Consider the following 22,774-nt stretch of genomic DNA (forward strand, 5'->3'; position numbering starts at 1 on the left):
CTGAGACACTTTGGAGGAGGTAGTTTTGTGTGGTTCGTTTATGGTGTGAATGTGATTTGACCTCAATCTGAACAAACTACCAGGAGTAAATTTCCAGTTTGAGCAAAAAACGCATGTATGCCGTGTATTCTGGGAAGTAACAAGGTCCAATATACGTGCTGTGGTCTGTACGGGCTAGCAACTGTGAACTTAACTTAAATCTCCAACAGTTCAGAACACAGCATCCGTATTTACTGTTGTTGCTCACACTCCAGACATATCTAGCCAATGATCATACTGAACAGTCTCGCGTGGTTTGTAGTGACAAATTATCACAGTGAACACGTTATAAGTTTACAAACTCATCAACAGATTAGGACCAGAGTAAATGAACAACAGATGTGACAATGCCTCAAGTAATGGTAATTTAATGGTCGGGCATGGCACAGCAATAAGCATTTCACCTCATGTCATACTGTGTATGCATATGTTATGTGACAAAAAAAATTTGAATTTTACTTGAAATTTGAAGTATGGCACCTCTTTTTTCTGGAATAATCTACAGAAGGACCTGAAACTGTCAGAGTTGGTGGTGATGCAGAACAGTCCTCTTGGTCAATGTGATGTTACTTGTTCTTAAAGTGTTATCGCATATGATGTGAGTCTCACACTCCCTCGATTTTACTGTGCGTTTCTGTATTTGTTTCATATGTTAAATCTCAGTGAGACCAAATAAAAGGATGACATTATGGATGTGTGTGTCCAGTGGTGTTACCTGAGTATCTGGTGTGAAAAGTTATCTTTCTGCTCAGCTGTGATCCGTGATGATGGGAATCCTGGAGGTTGCAGCGCCTCTTTCAACCACACGGCGAGAAGAGAGAAGCAGTGCTTGTTCAGACAAAACAGCACATCTGCAAACTGGTCCATCAGACTCCGAGACGCCCCACCTCCAATGCCCTGGGGAGAGCAGAGGAGGTAAATTACATCAGGGACTTAATCGCAGTAAATGAGGAAGAAGAGTTTGGAGTGTAATAACACAGCAAACTGCAGGATCACTGAAATGATGAAACATTTCTGTGGTGTGAATGTGGTGCTTCTCACCTCCAGAACGGCCTGTACCAACAGCTTGCCGTCCTCCTGCACCACTCTGGCTAATGGAGGCACGTCTGAGCAGTGGGGTAATAGTTCAGTCTAAGACAGGAACACAGAGAGAATCGTCAAATTTAAAGACAAATGACTCACTTCTGAACACACTCGTATGGTTTAAGCTCTGTGTGTGTGTGTGTGTGTGTGTGTGTGTGTGTGTGTGTGTGTGTGTGTGTGTGTGTGTGTACTTACAAAGAACAAGCACGTTGACTTGACAGTCGGAGCCTCAGGAAATTTGAGTGACAGAACTCCTAGAAGTGGGAGACAGAAACTACTGAAGGCTGGTGTCAAACATTTACAATTTGTACTTTGTACTGACAAGCACACATTCACAGAAACTGTAGCAAAACACACAACAGTGTGTATGGTTGTCTAAATCATGTGCAAACTTACCGCAGTGGAACACTGCTTTCACGTCGAGGCTCTCAGACAAGAACAAATCGGGCTTCCGTTTGAGGGCCTAAAAGCAGATAAAGGAATTAAACAGAGTATGTTTTTGTCGGCCCGACCCAATCGGTACTGCTTCACCACATTCCACTGCATAAGATCCTTCAAATTTCTGGTATCAACAATACCCGCTAAGCCTGGTAGTCAGATCTGACAGCAACACGGGCAAGGAGCCAGATCTGCCTACCAGGCTGCAATACTCTCTCTCCGTCTGTTTAGGAAGAACTATATGCAAACTCATACAGAGATCCTCCAATGCAGAAGTCGGCAGGTGTAACAAACAAATTGCACAAAATCAAACTTTGAAATCATTTGAAAACTTAAGTCAAACTAAAAGCAATGGTGGTTTTGGGCTCGTTTCTTGAACTCAATTGTATTCCAAACATTACATTCCTTGTTTTTGGTTGACTGGATTGAATATGCAACAGAAGTGTGTAAGTAATTAACATGTGCAGATAAAGAGAAAGACAACTCATCTCATAATAATGAACTCATTCAGGATGGAGGAGAGGAGAGAGGGAGAGAGGGAAAGGGAAAGGGAGAGATGAAGGTCAGATCTATCCAAAGATAGAAAACCAAGGAAGAAGAATGAAGACGAAAGACAAAAATATAAAACGGGAGAGCCATCAGCCAATTTGTCTGAACTGATTAATATTAGTTGAATATTAATTCATTTGGGCTTTGATTGGCTCTGGGCTGGAATGACTTCAGAGGAGGACTCAGCTCAGAGACTAATCAGTCACCTGAGACCACAATGCTGATACTCATACTGTTGCATCATCCTTCCCATGAGCGCCGCATCAACTAAAATATTTCCTCTGAGGTTCTGAGTTTGTGGATTTATTTTTTCCAGATGAGGAAATCTACCCTGGTGTTGACTTTAGGGAAAATGGTTAAAGACATAATACGATTTAAGTGTGTCAGGTGGTGGATTTTATTGCAAAATGACTTCAAACAAGTCCTCTTGATCTTTTGTTATAAAGTAGTAACTGGTTAAGGGTTTACATGGCATGTGTCATGAGAATTTAAGACATCAGAGGGTATAAAACCCTTCCAAAAAACCCAGGGTCATTTTAAAAATGCCCTGTTATCTTACTGAAACAAGACTGGTTATGTGATGATGGTAACTTGGCAGTGAGAAGAGAAAATCCTGCATTTTTGCAAGAGGCCATAAAAAATGTTTTATTAGCTGATTACCTGAATATAACCTGAACTTACAAAATAAGGATTTTGGTTGTTTTTCCTTACTGTACTGGGCACACTGCACAGATAAAGCTCATTTCTACAGGGCAAATAAAAACTCTACATGAGTACAGCGCTATGTTTTTGTGGTGAGGAGACTGTTAGAATCAAAAGCGTTTGAGGAGAGACAAACGTCCCGTTTTCAAACATTCCCCTCGTGTGTTACATTCCACTGCCTTGCCTATGTAACAAAGAACAGAAAAGGGTATATTTATATAGAGAGAGAAGAGGACAGAGAAACAGGTCGGAACTAGAAAAAGAGAAAGAGAGAGAAACCCAAAGTGAATGAAATAAGAAACCAAAAACACACCTGAGCTTGGAGTTGCATAAATGAATCAACAATATCAGGATGATCCCTGGGTCCTAAAATATAATAAAGATGAAACTTAAGAAATCATAAGAGAATAAGAATAATATACAAACAGCAACTTAATAGATTCAACAGTCATGTGGAAATAAAAGAGAACTCAAAAATATTTCATTGAAATAATTCACACGTGAGTAAGGAACGAAGGGGAGAAGGGGGGGAGGGGCATATGAAGCTTTGGCAGAGTCTTGGAAGAAGAGACCAACCAAAAACAAAACACAGGCAGAAGACAAAGACATGGGTCTGTTTGGAGAGAGAAACGGAAAGAAGTAACGAGAGAAAAAGAACAAACCTAAAAGAACAAAAGTGTGTTTGGAGTGGGAACCCAGGAGGCACCTCTGTTACTGTTACAGCTTGGAGGAGGAAAAAACAAGGAGAAAAAAAAAGGCACCAAACCAGAATGAACCCTCTTTTATCTCCTCCTCATGAGGCGCCGCCGACATCAACACCATCAAATAGCAAGCAAAGCATTTCCTCTCATTTAAACGAGCACCTCAGAGGTGAAGGTTACTGTAAAGGGTCCATTCAGCACTAGTCAATAACATCCCCATTGGTTCAAATGAGAGCCCACAGCATCAATAGGAATCACATTTAACATTAAGGACAGCTTCACTTATCACGACCTCCCTTTATGCTGGACACAGACTACAAGGCTCTGAAAACATATGATGCAGAGTTAAACACACATCTCTTGTAAAAGCGGAAGAATCCACATTGAAATTTTTGACTTTCGGGATCAATCCAATAGCGAAAGGTTGACGTTGGAAGGACTCCAACTTTTTCTTTTTTCTGGATAAAAGAAAACAGATGTAGTGAGCGCCCAGCTTTGGCTGTTCCCAGACTCCAAACAAAGTTTCCTGCTCGATACCCTCCTCCAGCCCACTACCACACAGGAACACTTCCGAGACAATTCAGGATTATTCAAAAGGGTTGTGATAGTGAGCCTGACTAATTCTTGGACAACAGTGGTTGCAGTCGTATGGAGCAAGCCCTCCCTGCTATGTTATATGTCAACTGAAAAAAGCTAGTCTTTTTGCTGTGACTGTATCCAGTACTAATACTACTGCAGGACACCTGCTCAGAAAACAAGAGTTTAGAGGAGGGAGGAGAGGCAGCCATTACTTAATCAGTCAAAACAGGAAAAGGGGGAGAAGAAAAGGGGACAACACAAAGGGAAGGGGAGTATCAGACAGACTTGGCAACAATACTCAAAGCCATGTTTAATGAAAGAGGAGATATCGACTCGAAGATGTCCATTTATGTCAAATATTTAATAATCACTCTAGCCCCCGGGTTACGCATATGAGGAAACTTTTCCTCAATGAAATACTTACATTGGTTTGTAAATGTAAAAGACAAATAAATGTAATAAATAAATTCCCCTATTGAACAGAATCATGACAACATCTCAACTGTTACAAGATAGTAGCAGATAGCAATAATCTGAAAATGACTTGAATCATAAGTGGAAAAAAAGGTCTGCTTTTATGACTCTCTGTCAACACACCAAGCAGACAGACAACTCCGCTCACATTATTGAGTAATTAGAGTGAATGTCTAAAGGTCGACTGTGGAGTCCGATGACCTGTAACCTTTTTTGTTGTTTTCTTTTTTATGCTCCCAGGCTGACCTGTTAGCAAAATCTACTATGTTGCACAAGTATTCTTAGCAGGAAGCATCAATGGACATGAAATAAAACCACCTCTGCTAAACCAAATCAAAAACTGTCAAATCAAATACGACTAGAAACATGTACTCAAAAAAGGAGCATGTGCACATTCAGGCAATTTTTTTTTTTTTTAGGTGCCTGACAAAAAACCCCCAAAATAAATCACAATATGTTGTGAAAATTATACGTCCACGATTTAAAGGTCTACCTCTGCAGAATGTAAAGGAAAGATTAACTAACTATTAAATTAGAGCCAAATAATGTGCAGCTTTTCTGTCTTTTTCAGAAAAAAACCTACCTGATTTTAACAGAAACCGTTTATATTACTGACACTCCCGCCCCTGCAGGACCCCCTACCTTGCTGGAAGATGGACAGTGTTACCGAAGTAACCAGCTCAAACAGAGCCTTGATGGGTGGGAAGTGGTCTGTCTCACTGGCAAAGATATGCACCATCTGAAACAGCAGGGCCTCACATTAAAAACTATTTTTACTTACACATAAAAAACTGGGTTACTCAAAGGAAAACAGGCTGCAGTATGAAGAAAGGACTTTAAACAGGCAACAAACTAACCAGATAATTACTGACTACCAGACACTTTATTAGGTAGGCTTCACTAGTATTGAGCTCGGCCCCCTTTTCCTGTCAGAACTGCTTTAATTAATTGTGGCATAGATTAAACAAGGTGCTGGAAACATTCCTCAGAGATTTTGGTTCATATTCATGACATTTTTGTGAGACTGTTTTATAAATTTTATGTTCAGTTTCTCATTCTTTGCCGACAGGAGTGATGCCTGGTGTGACCTGCTGCTGCAAACGCTCATCTGCTTCAAGGTTCAATGTGTTCTGCTTTCAGAGATGTTCTTCAGACCTTGCTTGTAACAAGTGGTAATTTGAGTTGCCTTGCTATCAGCTTGAAGCAGTCCAGCAATTCCCATCTGACCTGAGGCATCAACAAGGCATTTGGACTATTCTCTGAAAACCTCAGAGACAGTTGTGTGGCAAAAATCCCAGTAGATCAGCAGTTTTTGAAATACTCGCACCAGCTTGTCCACACCAGAAAGCCACTTAGATCAGCTTTTTACCCCTTATTCTGATGCTCAGTTTGAACTTCAGTAGGTCATGTTGATCATGTCCACTTGCTTAAACTGACTGAGCTGCTGACATGATGGCTGATTAGATATTTGTGTTAATGAGCAGCTGAACAGGTGTACCGAACAAAGTGGCTGGGGACTGGAGGGATTTTTTTAGATTCATTTTAGAAGGCAAGCACATATTCTTCTATTTTCTTTCTTTACTGTTACCCAGTGGAGAGATAAAAAACAAGCTTTGTATTATTACTTTTAATTCCTCCAGTATTTCTGGATTTTTCTTATCTGTGGAAATTGGCATAATTGACACTTGTTTAGTAAGTAGACATTCACACGTTCAACTGGACTTGCATTTGAGTTTTAAAAGAAACGGACAAAAAAAAAAAAAAAAAAAGGAAGAAAAAAGAAAAATTAGGTTTCTTCTGCAGAAACCTTCCTGCTTAGGCTACAAACTTTAACTTAAAACATATGCTGTGAAGCTGCAAATAATAAAAAAATCGGACTAAATACCATCTGTAAATAAATACACCAGACCTTTTTCTGCAGAGTAAAAACCTAACACATTTATTTGACATTATAAATAGCACTAAACTGTCAGTAACTGCTTTTAATAGGTTCATAGTGTTCTTGCTTAACCTCCTGAAGGAAAATGTAATCAGTAATAAAAACATGTTTCAGTTATGTGGCAACATAAATCCTACTAGAAAGTCTGGTGATGAATAAATACCAAAACTCTGGATCATGACTTACAATGTTATTTAGCATTCTCATTAACCTTGGACTTGCTGGCACATAGCTCTGTAACTCCTACACTACCACTTTTAACAAAGCGTTAGAGCTTTAAAAGCAAATGAAAAGATACTCATATATGTCTAAATCTCTGACCAAAATGTGTGTGTACCTGTCGGGTGAGGTCAAGGGCTGAAGCCTGCGGAATGGTACTGTACATCTGCCCAAGCATCTCACTTAGCTGAGAAACCATGGGAGCAAAGTCATGAAGGAGAGTTTTCACTGACTTCTCAAAGATGGCACACACCGCCTGAGGGATATTACAGGATTAGCTACATAAAATATAGACAAAATATAAAGGCATGCATTGCACATCTTAACAACTCACCTCTACAACCTGTGAGTCGTTGAGCCACTTGCTGAGTACCGTCTGTATGAGAGCAAAAACTTGTTGCAAAACAACCACGACCTGAAACACACAGACATCATTAACCATAATCTGCTGACATCTGTGAGTCCATATAGTGTGGCTATGATTGTTATTGTTATAAATAGAAGTATAAATCCCCAGTCATGAGTTTATTCAGTGACATCCTGATGTGTTCAGTGACGGAGACAGCACGGGGTTGGGTTGTACAGAATTAAAGTCAAACGGCTGCAAGGGCTATGCATCTCACTGCTTTCCATGTCTACTTAACTAGAGTGTATCATGCTATAAATCTGTAAAATGGTACACTCTCTGTGTTTATATTAGCTCAAATCTGACAAATACAGATTCAGCTCATTGACGACAGCCATAGAAACTGTTCATTCACGCAACACTTCTAATTAAAGTGATGACTGTGTGCTGTGACTGACCGGGTTTGGTCCTGGTGGAGGTGGGGCTGTTTTGACAGGTGGTGCTGAGCCGTCCGCTGACTCGTCATCCTGCTTGCTAATGTCGAGCGTAGTGAATAGGTTGGACAGCAGCCCCAGGATGTGGATGATTGCTAACTTATTAGAAGGATTAGGCTGAAGGAACAACGAAAAAAGAGAAACAGATTACTTCTAATTGGAAATTTGCTCATTTACAACCTAATGCCGGGACCCAGACTGACTAAGAGCATTAGTGTCAGCCTTGAAATCTATAACTGCTTAATTATTTAAGACACAAACAAATCTTGAAAACTAAGACATGTTGGCACAATTACAATTGCGAACAGAAGAAACAGTTTTAAGAATGATTCAAAGGTATCAACAATTCAAGGCGGTAAGAAGTGAAGTGTAAATAAAAACAATAAATGAAATTTGACACTAAATAATTTATTCAGTAATAATAAACTCAATGTTACGGTTAGGTTAAATTTGTTCTTTCATATTTATATCTTTACAATTAAACTGTTAAATTATCATATTTTCAATTACAATTTCAAGTGAAAAAAATAATTAAAATTTTTTTTTGTCTTGTTGTCATACCACTTTTCTTAAAGGCATCATCACACCCACCCATGCAAACACACTTAGCACAAACACACCATCACAGGTAAAAACATTAGTAGGAGTTTCACAGGCAGTGGTTAATAATTGCCATTTTTGGTGGAGATGTAACAACCAAATTGCAACAAAGAGAACAAACATGTAGTTGCCACACCCTCTAAGAGCCACATCTTTTATGTCTCCTTCAAATGCATTGACAGTCCCATGCTAATCCTGCAACAACTGCAGCTGAACTACAGTTCATGGACAAATGCTTCTCAACAGCCCCCAAGTGCCTCCATCAGTTATTTATTCCCCCATCACATGTCATGGTCATTCACCCCTGACGTAATGCAACCCGAAGGTCTCCCCACTAGGTGCCACTATTTGTCCGGCACCAGACACCACCTGATTTCCTAGTCTGATGTAATGCCGATACATCAAAAAGCAAGACAGAAAACAATAAGAGGGGGAGGAAACGAGGATGGGTAAGACATGGTTTGACTGTGTGTGCGTATTTTGTGAAGGATGGGAGGTGAGACAGGGCCAGAGACAGACACAGAAATGAAAAGCTTCATCTAAACTGACATCTCTATTCAGCCCATCCAGGGTCTGTACTGATAAAAACAAACAATACCACACACAAAAACAAGCGATCAGGAGAAAACCTGTTCTGTTCCACAAACAGTAAATATCAGACTATTTTTAGACAGGAACAGCTCTATATTTGTACTATCCAGTATGACAGTTTATTGGATGTAACATTTAAACAGAGTCATGAATTTTCTTTTGCCTGACTGTTTGCTCACAAGCATGACCTACTGTAAGTACATTGGTGTAGGCAATTTTATTTTCCCAACTCTGCTTTTATCCTGTGGATGTTTCCATGAGTAAGAGAAAGGGTGTCTTTGCTACTTCCATGTGAGTCACTAGCCCATGGTGCAGGGTCAAATCCAATCTGGTCCCGCAGAGATATGTTCCACTGCAGTGACACCACACAGACACAAGGCCTGTTCCTATTGGCCAGAATCCAACTGTGCCTGCGCTCTGTTTGTGTGTGCCGTTTCACGTTGGTTTGTATACGTACCGTCTCATCTGCTAGTTTCTCCAGTTGCTGAATGTAGGGGGTTATGAGAGAGTGAAGGTTTCTTAAGATGTCTTCCACGGGGAGAGCAGAGAGCAGAAAGCCAAGAGCCTGCATGAGCCACATACACTGACTTGTCTGCAAGAGGAAGGAATCGTAGGTTTAGCTTTAGTTTAAGCAAGCTTTAAATCATCACAAAGATCTATACAGACATAGCTAACAGATTGTTGCACAACACATAATCTTCAGACTACAGGCTGCAAACATGTCACATAATCCTTTCACAGCTTTTCTCATTTAATTGTCACTTCTAAACTGAGTGCCAGGACAGAGACAGAAACAGAGACTGAACGTGACACGGTAAATACTGACCTTGTGTATCTGCTTGATAAGCACCTCCTTGATGGAAAAAAAGAGAGAGAGAAAGAAGGCTGTATGATTTTGAGAGCTCAACAAAAACATCTCAAAATAGCAATAAAAAAGTAATCCAAAATAATCCAACTGAAGTCAGTTCAAAGTGTACTTATTTCTGGAAAACAAGAACATTACAAAAATCTGCAACACCTTAGCTTCCAAAAACGAAGAAGGAAGCAGTTAGATTATCAACTTCTTAAATCCTGGAACAATTTGGAAGAAAGTACACAAGCGTATAATATCCACACACCTGTGAGACAGCGACTATGTTTGTCGCATATTGGGGTAGGTCATATTTGCACTCCCTACAGATTTTCTTGAGGGTTGACACTGAAGACACAGAAAGGTCTGGGTTTCCTAAAGCTTGTAGCACCAAGGGAAGGACACTGCTAAGCATCACTGGGTGGTCTGCCAACCATTCAGCGAGAGCACCTAGAATTCAGATACAGATCAACAAACTATTTGTGTGTTTTTTCTGTATGCACCACAACTGTCTAGTCACATGAATTACCATTATTTACATTTGATATTCATTTTATTATCTTTATTGTCTTACCTATTGTGAACATCACTGTGTCTGCTAACTGGACGTTGTTGATGTTGATTCTGGGGATGAGACCTATCAAGCCTGGGATAACGTCAGAGTAATTTACATCTATCGTCTCTGCTATGGACTGGAAGCCATACAGCAAAGCTTCTGTGTGCTGAAGGAGGAAGAAGAAGCGTATCAATGTATTTGTGTACAAAATAAGAAAGGTGACGCAATTATAATAGCTTAAGGAATGGATTAAAAGAAGAAGAAGTGATAAATAAATAAAACATTGGAAAGAAAAAATAATTCAAAACTGAAATCAAAATGTTTTTTGTTTTTGTGATTACACATTTCGCTTTTACGTCTGTTTAGGTTATATAAGTCTACAGGTGCTAGCCTCAAAAAAGAATTATATCTGCCATGACACATTTTCAGTCCAGGCTCTTTTGCAACACTGAAAGAAACTGAAAATAGCTTAGATTACTTCTTTGCTTGTTTATGTGTCTATGTCTCACCCACCTGCCATGATGTAGGCTGCTCTGCATTAGTCAACAATCTTCCCAGTTTGTCATACAGGTTACTCAGCAGCTCAGATCCCAGCATTTCATACACATACATGAGTGTGTCTGAGATATCCACTCTGAAGGACAAACGTGCACAGACAGACATTTTAGGGGCACGGACTCTAGAAACCTTATCCATTGATCTGTTTACAAGACAGGTTTTGCCCTCTCAGCTGTCAGTTCAGTGAGAGTCTATTAGAGGAATACATGCTCATTTGTTGACCAATCATCCTGTCAGTGAGTAATTTCTGAAACTCTTAGACCATCACCGAAACACTTGCACACAACAGCAGTGGCACAAACGGGCTTGTACAATAGACTGAGTCATATCCATGCATACAAATGCGCAAACACAAAAGCAAACAAACACACCTGTAGATTCGGAACTGCTCTTTTTCATCTGAGGACCAGGATGCATACTCCTGATCAGAGGGGAACTGGGCTTTGTGCAGCAGGACATCCACCAGCTGGAAATACACTGGCCTGTAGACCTGCAGATATACGGCCTGTTTGTCTGACTCAAATGACATGATCTCATCCTGAGAAGAAAGAGATAAAGAAGAATCAAATCGATGGTCTTTTACATAAAATGACTGAAATACTTCCAAGGTATCTATCTGACTCACACAAAGTTCACAAAAAAACAAGAACTGATTTTGGTTAATAGTTTAGATTTTACAATAATAACACAATTACCCAAGCTCTGCAAATAGAAACCAACCATGAAACAGATAATATAGAAGACAAAACCCAATGATTTCAGAGCTGCAATTAATAATTTAAAAAATGAAGACAAAGACCTATGACAGCCCGAAGAAGAGTTTATTTGTGCAATATGAAGTGCAGAATGACTCATGTTCTCATGAAGTCTGTTAAAAGTGAATTGCAAGCTTTGTGATACTATGGAAGAGGTAGCAAAACTTAATGGAAGGGATGGTTTTGAATGCCCAGTAAAGACATGACTAGCAGAAACATCTAGACTTACTGGGATTACCCATAAACACATTTTATATACTGTAAGAATCTAACCTTGAGGTACAGATCTGATTTGAACATCACTCACTTGTAACGTGTACCAAAAGGTGAGTGTGAGGGAGCTCGTTGTCTCATTGACTGGGTAGTGGCCGGGGATGCCTGTACAAAACATGATCATGTTGACTAAAGCCAAGAAGCTCTGCCAGTGATCCACCTGCTCCAACAGAGTCCTGGAGAGAGTGGGAGAGACGAGTGTAAAGGGAAAAAGAAAGAGATAGAAGAAAGGTGTGATTTGGCAAGTGCACAGTGAAGTTAGTACACATTTAAACTAGACTACTCCTCTCTTTAAACAACACATAAAACGCTGACAGTGTAAAGACAGTTTAAAGCATGATTTATTTCATACAAACTGAGCTCAGTAAAAACCAAGATTTAATTTGGGGTTTATTCCCCTCCAAAGTAGGGATGGGTATCGTTTAGGTTTTATCTGTACCAGTACCAAACCGGTACTTTTGAAACGGTGCCGGTGCTTAAACGGTGCTCGAACCGGTGCTTAAAGAATGGAAAACACAAAATTGGTCCAAAAACCTCATGTTCAGCTGTTTTTTTGTAAAAAGATAACAATGTTAGCCTTTTCTGCCGCTATAGGGGATTTATGGCATCACTCTTGGCTGGAAGCAGTGCTTAATCAATGGAAAAAACACAAACTTCGTCCAAAAACCTCTCATGTTTAACTGTTTTCCACTTTTTCTTTGGTCATTTTAGCCTTTTTGGCCAGGGTGAAGGGAGTATCTGCCATCAAACAAGAAGACAGCCGCATGTAACTACGACGGTGTTTGCTAGTTCACCTTACGTGCATTAATGTAATAACGTGGTTAGCCTACTCAACGTAAATTACACACGAACAACATTAAGCTACTCACGCAGAGAAGAACGGCTGCTGCTGCATCATCATCCATCATCATTTCTGCTGCACTGGCAGGGCTAGGGGCCAGGACTCTCCTCTTTGGGTTTTTGGGGGATGTTGCTAACTCCGGGTCACAGGCAACCCATGCGCAGTAGATGTGCACGATGTGAGGTCTCGCAGCAAGCTATCAAATACGGCGCATTTCTCGGCTTTTAACAAAATGCTATAAGTCACCAGGTGTTTCATCAGATTCGAGGAGTCACCTCCTTTGCACAGTATCACCTTAAAGCACTTGTTGCAGGCTGCTGAGTTTGCATCTTTTGCTGTGAAGTACAGCCAGACTTTGACCCTTCACCTTGGGCATTTTTAATCTGTAGCTCTGCTCTAAAAGGGCCCGCCTACTACACTTGCCATAATGGCACCGGATACCGGTACCCATCCCAACTCCAAAGTAGGAGGAAGTTTTTTTTCTCAATAACTTTGTAAAGACTTTGAAAAAGCATTGTTTTCGTGCAACTCTGCTGCACTGAAGACCCATGAAAATGGAAATTAGTCTGCTATTGTTGTAGAAGCTGTTTTCACACCCAGGAATTTATTTAAAAAAAAGAAAGAAAGAAAAGTGATGAGGTTATGTCTCAGCTGTCTCCATCTTTCTTTTCTGTTCCCTGTCTTTGTCAGAGATGCACGTCTGCGTGACAGCACCGAATCAGACACACAAAGCAGCCACTGAGGATAGGATGAGGCCTGTATATAAAGAATGAAGATGAAGCCTGGTCTTTGGCTCTGAAAATTCTGCAAGCTGCACCTTCCAGGATGACCGTGTTGGGGTTGGCTGTGTTAGAATATGCGCAGTAACCAATCAGAAAATAAAAAGCAGTTCTCCAATTCAGTGCTTTGTATAATACCTCTTCTGCTCTTCATTCACTTTCTAGGCTGCTTAACCACCACAGCCTGCTTCTTCTCACTTTTTCAATTCCAATGCTGCTCTGGACTCTATATTAATATTAGAGGGGGTTTTTTTGTTGTTGTTTTTTTTTTTTTAAATCTAGATTCACTTTTAAATACCGTTTGTGTTGTTTGTCTTATCTAAATTGAACTAACAAAAAGTGCTTTTTAAGATTTTTTTCATGGCCACTCAGAAGTCCCTTCCCCCAAAACCATGCTTACCTTTATGTGTGGAAACACAAAAAGGTAAAGACCACTTCAAAAAATAACTAAATAACTCGTATTTCCTGTAACCTAAGAAGGTAGGTTAAGGTAGTGCCACTTTCAAAATTTCAAGGGCAAGTAATTTCTTGAAATATTAATAGCAACAATACTGACCAAGATCACTTTATTTTTAAGTGTTTGTGCTATAATAAACACACACCTGGAGTGGTTTTCTCCCAATGTGACGGCGATCCGGCAGATACCGTGGCAGGTTTCCATGTCTCCATTCTGAACAGCCTCTCTGAGCTGCTCCTGGAGTGCCAGCACTTGAGGGACCAGTTTCAACAAAGTGTTCACATATCTGCAACCCATAAACACAAACGAATACAAAGAACATCTACAATCAGTATTTATGAAACTGCAAAATTTAATAAAAATGATTTTTTTTTTTTTTTTTTTTTTTTAATACAGCAGATAAAACACAGGATGCAAGGCTAGGGACTCTCAACTGGTGTATATCAACCTGACTCACACTGCTCACAGCTAGGTTGATGTATTTATTGCTCCTTTCCAAGACAAGTGTTTATTTCAAATCAAATCTCAGTCCAAGTTAGTCCAACCTCTGATCTAGCACACCCACCGTAAAAATCCCACCAGAAAATCTATTCAGAGCTTCTTCTCACAGCTTCACTGCTGTCAAATTTGATTCTGTCCTCTTCCTGCTGTCTCAGCCATTTATAATTCCCTCACTCTGGCTAAAAGACACGTATGACGTGACACACGGCACCACACGCTCCCCTCACAGCTGCTCATGTGACGACATCATACAACATCAGTTCTCCTGTCGTCTTTAATGACAGCAAGAAAAAGAGTGACATTTGGAGATGAAGGGCTCCTGAATGTCAACTAGAAGATTATGTGCATGAGTGAATGCTATACATGTAAACCATATTACGTGTGTCCCACTGGGTTTTTGTGGCATGCAGCCTGTGCTTCATCTTTTATGAGAAAGTCAATACGGAGGTTGGTCCAGGTCGATGAATATTTATCAATGACAGAGCAAGGTTGTGGGACTATACCGGCATTTGGAAAAGCACACAAAATTATAAAAAAACAACAACAAATATTTCAACCTAATCAACTGTAGGTTAGATTAGAGCACTAGAGAAGCACACTAAGGCCACAACTGACTATTATTTCCATTATCAGTATCTGCCAGTAATGTTTTTTTAATCTTTAAAAAAACAACAATAACAAAAAACATCTATTTGACATACGCAAAAAAAAGTCATCTTTAAATTGTGATAGCTACATGGATTTCCTGTCTATGTTGACTAATTAAATATTTCTCAGTGGTAATTTAACAGCAGCCACAGGAAAAGTGTCCAGACCCAACCGACCCCCCTTGCAATGTACCTCCTGTGTTGCACGTTAAATGTATCCCTTGCTGCGGTCATAGAAAGGATTTATTATTTTAATTTCTTTAGGACCCTTTTATGAGTCAAGCAGATGGTTCTATGGTCCTGTATGAAGTCCAGCCCTCTATTAAGCTGCCCATGCTGACTCAGCCTTTTCTTGAGTGAGATCCACCCTGTTGTGAAGCACATGTGTATGAATATGGCCTCCATCTAATAATCTCATACCTGTACATCTATTGGCCTAGATCCTGTGTTCAGCTGTCTAAGTAATGCTATGAGTTGCACTGAGAACTGCACTTAACCTAACTGACTGTGCGAGCACGCGTGTGTGTACATGTGACCGGTAGACTGCACTAATGCACTCAGAAGATCATTCATTTTTAATAAGGTGCTTTGCAAATGCAGGTCATGCACTTTTAGCTCAGAAAAGGAAGGCTTGGTGTGCATGTCATGTGATTAAAAGGGAAGAATGAATTTGTATGCATTTCCCCACTTCCTTTACTTGAGATGACATTCTGGAGATTCCTCTGAGACAGCCTGCTGCCATCTCCTCTCCGCTCGCTTATAGTTATCTCCTCTTCTCTTTAGCTCCTACCATGATGTTATACACTTTCTGCCTTTCTTGACTCCGCCTTCATTCTCTCCCTCTCATTCCAGCTCCCCCCCCACCCCCCCACATCCCTCTCCCCACCTCTGATCCCCTCTGCAATTACTGCAACACTCTGAGACAGGGGAAATGGGTTGCCTGGCAACAGGATGCAGCTGGACCAATAGCATCCCCCTAAATGAGTTGACTGTAATGTGTTTAAACAGAAAGAGAGAACAAGAGACAGGGAGGAGGGCTTAGTGCTGATGAGAGAGATGAGAAAGGGGAAAGGAAGAGCACAAAGAATCAGAGGTAGAGTGAGAGAAGCGATAAAATAGAATTAAAAAAGCGATTGTGAAGGATGGAAAAAAATGTGGGCTTTGACAGTATTTTAAGGGATAATGGAAAAACAGATTTTATTCGTTTCCTTGTCTTTCATTCATTAATGAACAGATACTATTTTATGGAGTTACTTTAACCTTATGATTAAACAATGGACCAACAAAACCAGCGGCCACATGTGTCTCAGGAGACGCTTCTAATAAGACATGACTTCTGGGAGGAGCTGACAACCATGACATTAAAAAAAGAAAAAACAAAAACATAACTGAAAAAAAGGAAATCAGAAGAAATCAGAAGGATAACATTTGTAACAGTCTATTCTAGGAGCCTGGAAATACTTATTTTATGCTGTGTGTGTCATGTTGAGACTGAAGATGTTCTACCTGTAACTCCACTGCCATTAATTGTCCTCCTACCATCTGCTAGGAATAATGTCAGGTTGTTTAAAACAAATTGTCAACAGTAACTTCACAGGTCCAACCCTCTGTCTGTGCAGCCGTGCAGAGGTATGGAGGATGAAGCCTTTTATCCTTCCACACATCTCACATCTTCCCTTGCCCTCCCCTGTCTCTTAGCATCCTTTCTTCTCTTTGCATCGCCCCATCGCCCCCTCCCTCTAGATTTCTGTCTCTAAGGGGAGGGGTAATGGGTGCCTGCTATGTCTGAATCAACCGGGGCATGATGACATCTCTCCCCAGCTCTGTAACCATAGCAACGCCAGCCAACCGAGAAATGCCGCTCTCCTCCCCTTGGCTGTCAGATTGCCCTGTATCAATCCCTCCCTCCTTCCTTCCTTCTTTCTTTCCATCCCTCCCTTGTGCCCTTCCAGTGCCCACCCTGTCTGCTCTCAGCCCTAAGCTACTGATTTTTTCATCTCTCTCTTTCACTGTTTTCATTTTGTCTCCAGTGTATTTTCACCAGTTCCTCACAACCTTTTGTGTAGCAGTATAGTTATCATGTCGTCTTATAGTTATAATCCCATTTTAATGGGTAAACATAAATGCATATTTACAAACATTTGTACACACCTTTGGGAGTCGGGTTGCGAGATGGCATTGACTATTGCCTCTACTGCTGTGTCGAAGAGCTCTGGGTCGGGCAGGGCACTAAAGCAGTCGTGCACCAGGCCTTCACTCTCGCTGAGGGGCACATCTAGCAGCACCCACGATGACAGGCAACGTAGCACGCGAGCTTTCACGGCTCCCGGGCTGTCTGTCCGCCGCAGTAGTTGTTGCAGTAAGGGACACACTGACCCCCACTCCCGTCCCAGGGCTCCCCGAACCTAGAGTGAGAATGATAAAAAGGGTTAATACTGCTAAAGCTTTGTTTAGGTCTAGTATTTGTCTCTTTTATTTTGGTGGCAATAAAATACTTGGATACCATACTTTTTGGAATATAAACCATTGTTTTCTCACAAACATCTCTGTAGTTAAAAAATCCAGTCAAAAGAAAGAACTGTTGTTCAAAAACATTTAATAAAAGAAAGAAAGAAATGTGAGGTAGCTAAAATGCAAAAAATGTTAAAGCTTTCTTAGTCTTGTGTTGTCATATCATAGCATAAAATGAACTCTGGTTGAATACATGGGCTGCATAAAATACTACAAGAAGTCGCTACTGGCATGTGAGCCGTTTAAGTTTTTTAAATTTTCCACATTTCCACAACAAAAAAAATCTTATAAAGCACTATTAACACTCTGAAGATGCATGGACAGAGTAAAAGAGTTAAAAATTTAAAAAAATATTTAATATAGGGAAACCTGCAGTGGATGCAAAGATAGGAGAAAGGGGTGCCTGGAGAGATACCTGTCCTTTCCGGTACTGGGGCAGACGGCTGGTCTGGAACTCCTCAGGCAGGACAGTGAGCAGCTCTAGCAATGCAAGGCAGCGTGCCCGTCCGTCCACTCCTCCCCCGTCCTCCTGAAACACTCGCACCATCTCTGCCACTGCGCCAGGCCAGGCCTCAGGCATGGTATTGAGTGCCAGAGAGGCCAATGCCACACACAGCCTTGTGAGCACCATCTTGGAGCCAGAGGAGAAGCAGGCAATCTGGGAGAACAGCTGGCTCTTCAGAGACTCATACTGGTCTGTGGGGATATCTGACCAGTACCGAGAGATCTTGGTGTGAAGTGCACTAGCGCCAAAGTACTGGATCTCTGGAACCTGTGAACGAAGAAAAGATGGATGCAAATTACAGAAAATATCTTAGTTTCTTCTATCTATGTGTGTCTTTGTGAGAGTCTGTGTACCATGTACCTTTTCTGGGCTCAGGAGGGCCCAGCAAAACTGCCAGGCCTGAGGCGAGACCTGAGCCTGCATTAGCCATTTCTGGGCCAGATTCTTGTTTTCTATATTAGGGTCATAGTACAACTGGTGGAGTGCCTATGAAAAAGAAAAGAGAAGAATAATACTAAACAGTGAAACCAATCCATACAGTCTTGAACCATGAAGGATCTGAACAACTTTCTTGTGAGAAATGTTTGCAACTACACTCCACAGTCACAACAGTGGGTGTCCGCAAACAGACCTGCTGCGAATAGATGCATTCCTTTGAGCGCTTATATGCTGGAAAGGCCTTGATGCCTTGAGAAATGAGAATCTTTTCTCACTTGGCAACACATAAACACCAAATAGACAGGTTACCTCCAAAATCTGAAGAGTTGAGAAAGCAATGACCTGAAAACAGGACTCTGTGAAATGTAGCTCTGAGTAATTTGAGTACTTGAGTGCAGAGAGAGCCAAAGAAAAAAAAAAGATAAGGGATGAGTGTGAGAGAGGGCAATACAAGAAAATAAAATGCAGTGTTAATTAAACAGACACCTCTAATCCTGACAATGCTAGACAAAATACGGAGGCACTACTCTGCAAAAAATGCCTTTTTATTTCCTCCTCTCTGTCTCGCACACAAGCGCACTAGCACACATACATGCTCACTGAACTGAAACAGCTGGCTGCCAGCACATAGTGTCTCAGGGAAGCAAAAAAAAATCTATTCAGTGAGCTTTTGATCCTTGTCTTTTACCCCTGAAGCCTGCTCACATCACTTCCTCCACCACCAGTCATGCTCTCCTCTTTTCTCTCTGACAGTTCATCTCTCTATTTTTCTTCCTCGAGCCTTAACTGTCCATCTGGTTTCTTCCCATGCCTCTGTTCCTCACATTTCTTCTAGGATTTACATTTTACCCCAAAATATAATGTTGTAGAAAAGGGAAGGTTTAACAATACAGCAAAAAAACATGACAGGTTACAAAGGACAACAATACAACTAAAGCTGAAAAAAGACTATCAATACAAAGTCAATACTGACTAGAGGCAGAGTTTCAGGTGATGTTCTCTAAATGTCTGTCATCCTCCACTGCAATTATCTGTCTCTACTCACTATACTACTCTGAACACGGCTGCTGGCTGTTAATGAGCTGACTGTTTGCACAGTCAGGTAGCATCTGTACATAGCTGTACAGATGCTATAGCAAGAGCTATAGGAGCCATATGTATGGTAAGGGGCCTTTACTTATTCTTAGCTCATACTTAACATCTATCTTCAGTTTCAGAGAAACATAAGTGATAACAGGCTATGAAACCTCTTTTTTTTTAAACCACATATACCACGATTGAGGACTGTTGACACATGGAGAGAAACTAAGCCTGATAAATTGTAGGGAAAATAAGGACAACGGTTTACTGCTGCTTTTGTGCTAACCTTTAACTATAATTCAACCTGCATTACTGTTAACAACTTATAAATTGAGGGGTGTGAACTATGTTTCACTTCAAGTGTAGCATGCTAGAAAATATGAGAACCACTGATGTAGAAAAATCTCCATGGCAAAATGTATGAAAAATGAATGTTGTGCTGTGATTTGGCAGGATCTTTGCAATTTGGCCCCAACTATAACTGGATTTTTAGGACATTTATCATTTTTAGAGAGAGGAAAAATAATTTCAATATTAATATAGATCAGCTAATCCATCCATTTGTGATGTATATAGACCTATCGGCAGTATTTTCCTGGAAACATTACCTGGGAAGCATATATGGAAAATAGGCAATGTTTCCCATATACTCAGTTATTTGTGGCATCTCAGTTATTTGCGAGATGCCACAAATAACTGACCAGCTTTCTTCTAATGATGTTCTGTTTTTTTAAACCATTTAAATCTCATTTTATTGATGATTAGCACTGAGTGTAATCATTTCACTCAGCACCTTGTTGTCCTTCTCACATGATCGTATACAAACACTAGCAACAGACCCATCTAGGAGTAGCTCTGCTTCTCTGTGCTCATTATCTGAATAAAATATGATAATTCAGGGGAGGATTGCAGTTTGCTTTACTAGAGAAAAGTGTCTGACTTCACAAATCTCACAATCAACACAAATATTTATGTGCGAATTTGCCCAAAACTACTGGATTTAGGTAAAACTGAAAACACACTACTCTTCAATAAAGTTAACAGAAGCAAGAGTGCAAGGAGCCTGGTACCAGGGACAGCTATTAGTTAAAGTTATAATACAACAAGATCTATGAAGTTACTAGGGTATACATAACTGAGAGCGAACTGCTCATCCAAGAGGAAAATGTTAATGCAAATCTGAATAGATGAATATTCAGGTCCAGCTTTAACTCATATACCAATTAAGACATAGATCAAACATAAAAAGATTGGGTGTATAAAAAACGGTTTAGTCAGTTCCACTGTGCCATTGATGTAATTCGAGTCATAAACAGCAGCTTTTAACTCCACTGTGTGATCGCAGACTTCTCCTTATTTAATCCTGAACAGCGCTGTGTCTGAGCTGCTCTGTCCTTCCGAGGTTTATTATCAAAGCACACCATGCTAAACAGTCTGCTCAGTTTGCTCCTTTAATCTGTTGACAAAGAACCACTGCTTGTCTTTTCCTATAAATCACACGAGACATCTTAAAAATCTCAAACAACTGTATTGTCTACTGTTAACTGGTTCTTAAAACAAGAAGAAAAGAAGAAAACCCACATCCTTAAAAACACTGGCCCTCAATTTTACTTGCAGTTGATAGAGGTAGTTGTATCTACAGATGGTCGCAAAATGCCTGCACCACCTGGCTTCAGCTGAGGAAGCCGAGCTCTTGGCAGACACTGTCAAAGGTCATTAGCCTCCTCACCACTGTAGGAAGGGAAAGGGCGTGTAGGTAAAAAACAAAACAAAAAAAAAAAAAACCCAACATGCCTCCATCAGACAGATTCACTATCTAGCTGAATCCTCACGACCAAAACAAATAGCTATAATACTTCACCTATAATTTACTAAATACCAAATATGAAGCAAATCCAGGAGGTGAGAGCCATTACAAATTAAAAATGATCTTATTAAAATAACAAAACGTGCATAGCAGCAGATTTGGACTAATAGAGGCAGGCAGATCTAAAATAAAGGCAGTCTTTTTATTTTTATTTTTTTACTAAAGAAATCTCTCTTCCCCAGCATGCTTTTAAGGCATAAAAGCAGGAACCCCCCACACACATACTTTGGAAATATCTTTGCACACTGTGTTCACACACAGCAGGTCAGGTTCAGTGTATTTTCAAGCCATCTGTCCACAAGTGTCACTGTAACAGCTACGGTTGTGTATGCAGAAGGCATGATCACATCACTGACCCATGATAACACTGCGAGAGTCAGAGACATGCAGACGAATGATGATTAATGAGGGAACAAAGAACAATAGTTTGTGTGCGCGGGTGGCTGTTGACAGCATACAGCCAAGATAGAAATTAAGAATACTATGTTGCCAAGAGTGATTATATCTCAGTCACATGAACACTAAAAAAATCTCTTGTACCAAATGTCTCCATATGCAGTCCCTTGTTCCATAAACCATTTATTTTCCTGAAAAGTTTCAGAGGACTGCTGAGGTTTAGATACTGAATTGAGGATAATAATATTTATTTACTATAGAAATGCATCTATCTGATATTTAGAGCTGACGTTAGTTAACAGACATGACAACTGAAAAAACCCCATAAGTGTGCTTTTCCTGTTGACTTCACTCTCTGTGATTTGTGCTAATGTTCGGTGTAACTGTGATCAACTTCCTTAATATTATTTTACTTCATCTAACTAAAGGTGCGTCCCATGATTCAGTTCTAAGATTGTTGCCATTTATCTTAGATATAAACAACCATAATACTGTCACAGTACCACCCACCCAAGGATTTGGCCACAAGGATGTGAAGGGTATGGGTCTGAAGTAGGGCTGTTCGATATAACGATATATATCGGATGACCATATAAAAACGTCTATCGTTTCATTTTACGCTATCGTTTGTTTCGTGGTGTCGCAAAATAAACTCTTTACGGCAATATTTTTTCATCCTTTTGATGGTCACTGTAGTGGCTATATTAATTTCTTAAAGTTCTCTCTTTCTCTTATATTTTATATAACCACACTACAGACGGACAAGCGCCTGTTTTTATGCGTTGTGGTTAGCAACAACGACAGTAACAGCATCGCATGTCCGCTTGTTTATGTTCCACATAAACCTTTCACAATAAAGCTCAAGATCCTGTTGAGACTTTTCAAAATAAACTGAAGCAGGTGAAAGAGCAGATTATTTACAGATGAGAAGTAAAAAAAAGAGCCGCCAGGTGCTAAAAAATAAACCTTAGACTCAAACGTTAGAACAGGCTGTTCCCCGCAGCAC

The 22,774-nt window shown here is 40.3% G+C and overlaps 2 protein-coding genes across 3 annotated transcripts in view; one reads left to right on the plus strand and one right to left on the minus strand.

Annotated features, from left to right (window-relative positions):
* The window catches only part of LOC147301134 (cytochrome P450 2J6-like), a 147,699-nt gene that overhangs the window by 57,303 nt on the left and 67,622 nt on the right, over window positions 1-22,774 (plus strand). The gene's annotated exons all lie outside the window — the stretch shown is intronic.
* Window positions 1-22,774, minus strand: part of ipo13b (importin 13b) — a 28,207-nt gene that overhangs the window by 1,066 nt on the left and 4,367 nt on the right. The window contains exons 3-22 of one of the 2 annotated variants that reach the window (XM_086281972.1): window positions 18,348-18,473; window positions 17,898-18,254; window positions 17,123-17,376; window positions 13,969-14,109; window positions 11,781-11,922; window positions 11,090-11,256; window positions 10,674-10,794; window positions 10,179-10,326; window positions 9,873-10,054; window positions 9,581-9,607; window positions 9,212-9,346; window positions 7,528-7,680; window positions 7,058-7,138; window positions 6,842-6,979; window positions 5,208-5,304; window positions 3,125-3,177; window positions 1,519-1,585; window positions 1,318-1,376; window positions 1,081-1,170; window positions 755-936 (exon numbers count right to left, since the gene is read on the minus strand). In XM_086281972.1, coding sequence (XP_086138098.1) covers window positions 755-936; window positions 1,081-1,170; window positions 1,318-1,376; window positions 1,519-1,585; window positions 3,125-3,177; window positions 5,208-5,304; window positions 6,842-6,979; window positions 7,058-7,138; window positions 7,528-7,680; window positions 9,212-9,346; window positions 9,581-9,607; window positions 9,873-10,054; window positions 10,179-10,326; window positions 10,674-10,794; window positions 11,090-11,256; window positions 11,781-11,922; window positions 13,969-14,109; window positions 17,123-17,376; window positions 17,898-18,254; window positions 18,348-18,473 — 2,720 coding nt within the window. Of the gene's footprint in view, window positions 1-754; window positions 937-1,080; window positions 1,171-1,317; window positions 1,377-1,518; window positions 1,586-3,124; window positions 3,178-5,207; window positions 5,305-6,841; window positions 6,980-7,057; window positions 7,139-7,527; window positions 7,681-9,211; window positions 9,347-9,580; window positions 9,608-9,872; window positions 10,055-10,178; window positions 10,327-10,673; window positions 10,795-11,089; window positions 11,257-11,780; window positions 11,923-13,968; window positions 14,110-17,122; window positions 17,377-17,897; window positions 18,255-18,347; window positions 18,474-22,774 lie in introns of those variants that run through there. The other variant, XR_015127091.1, reaches the window with a different exon arrangement.

Source organism: Aulonocara sp. 'chitande type north' Nkhata Bay, linkage group LG23 (assembly GCF_057382095.1).
Source record: "Aulonocara sp. 'chitande type north' Nkhata Bay isolate Kocher_YH1m ecotype deep benthic linkage group LG23, A_spYH_male_GT1.1, whole genome shotgun sequence".
NCBI lineage: Eukaryota > Metazoa > Chordata > Actinopteri > Cichliformes > Cichlidae > Aulonocara > Aulonocara sp. 'chitande type north' Nkhata Bay.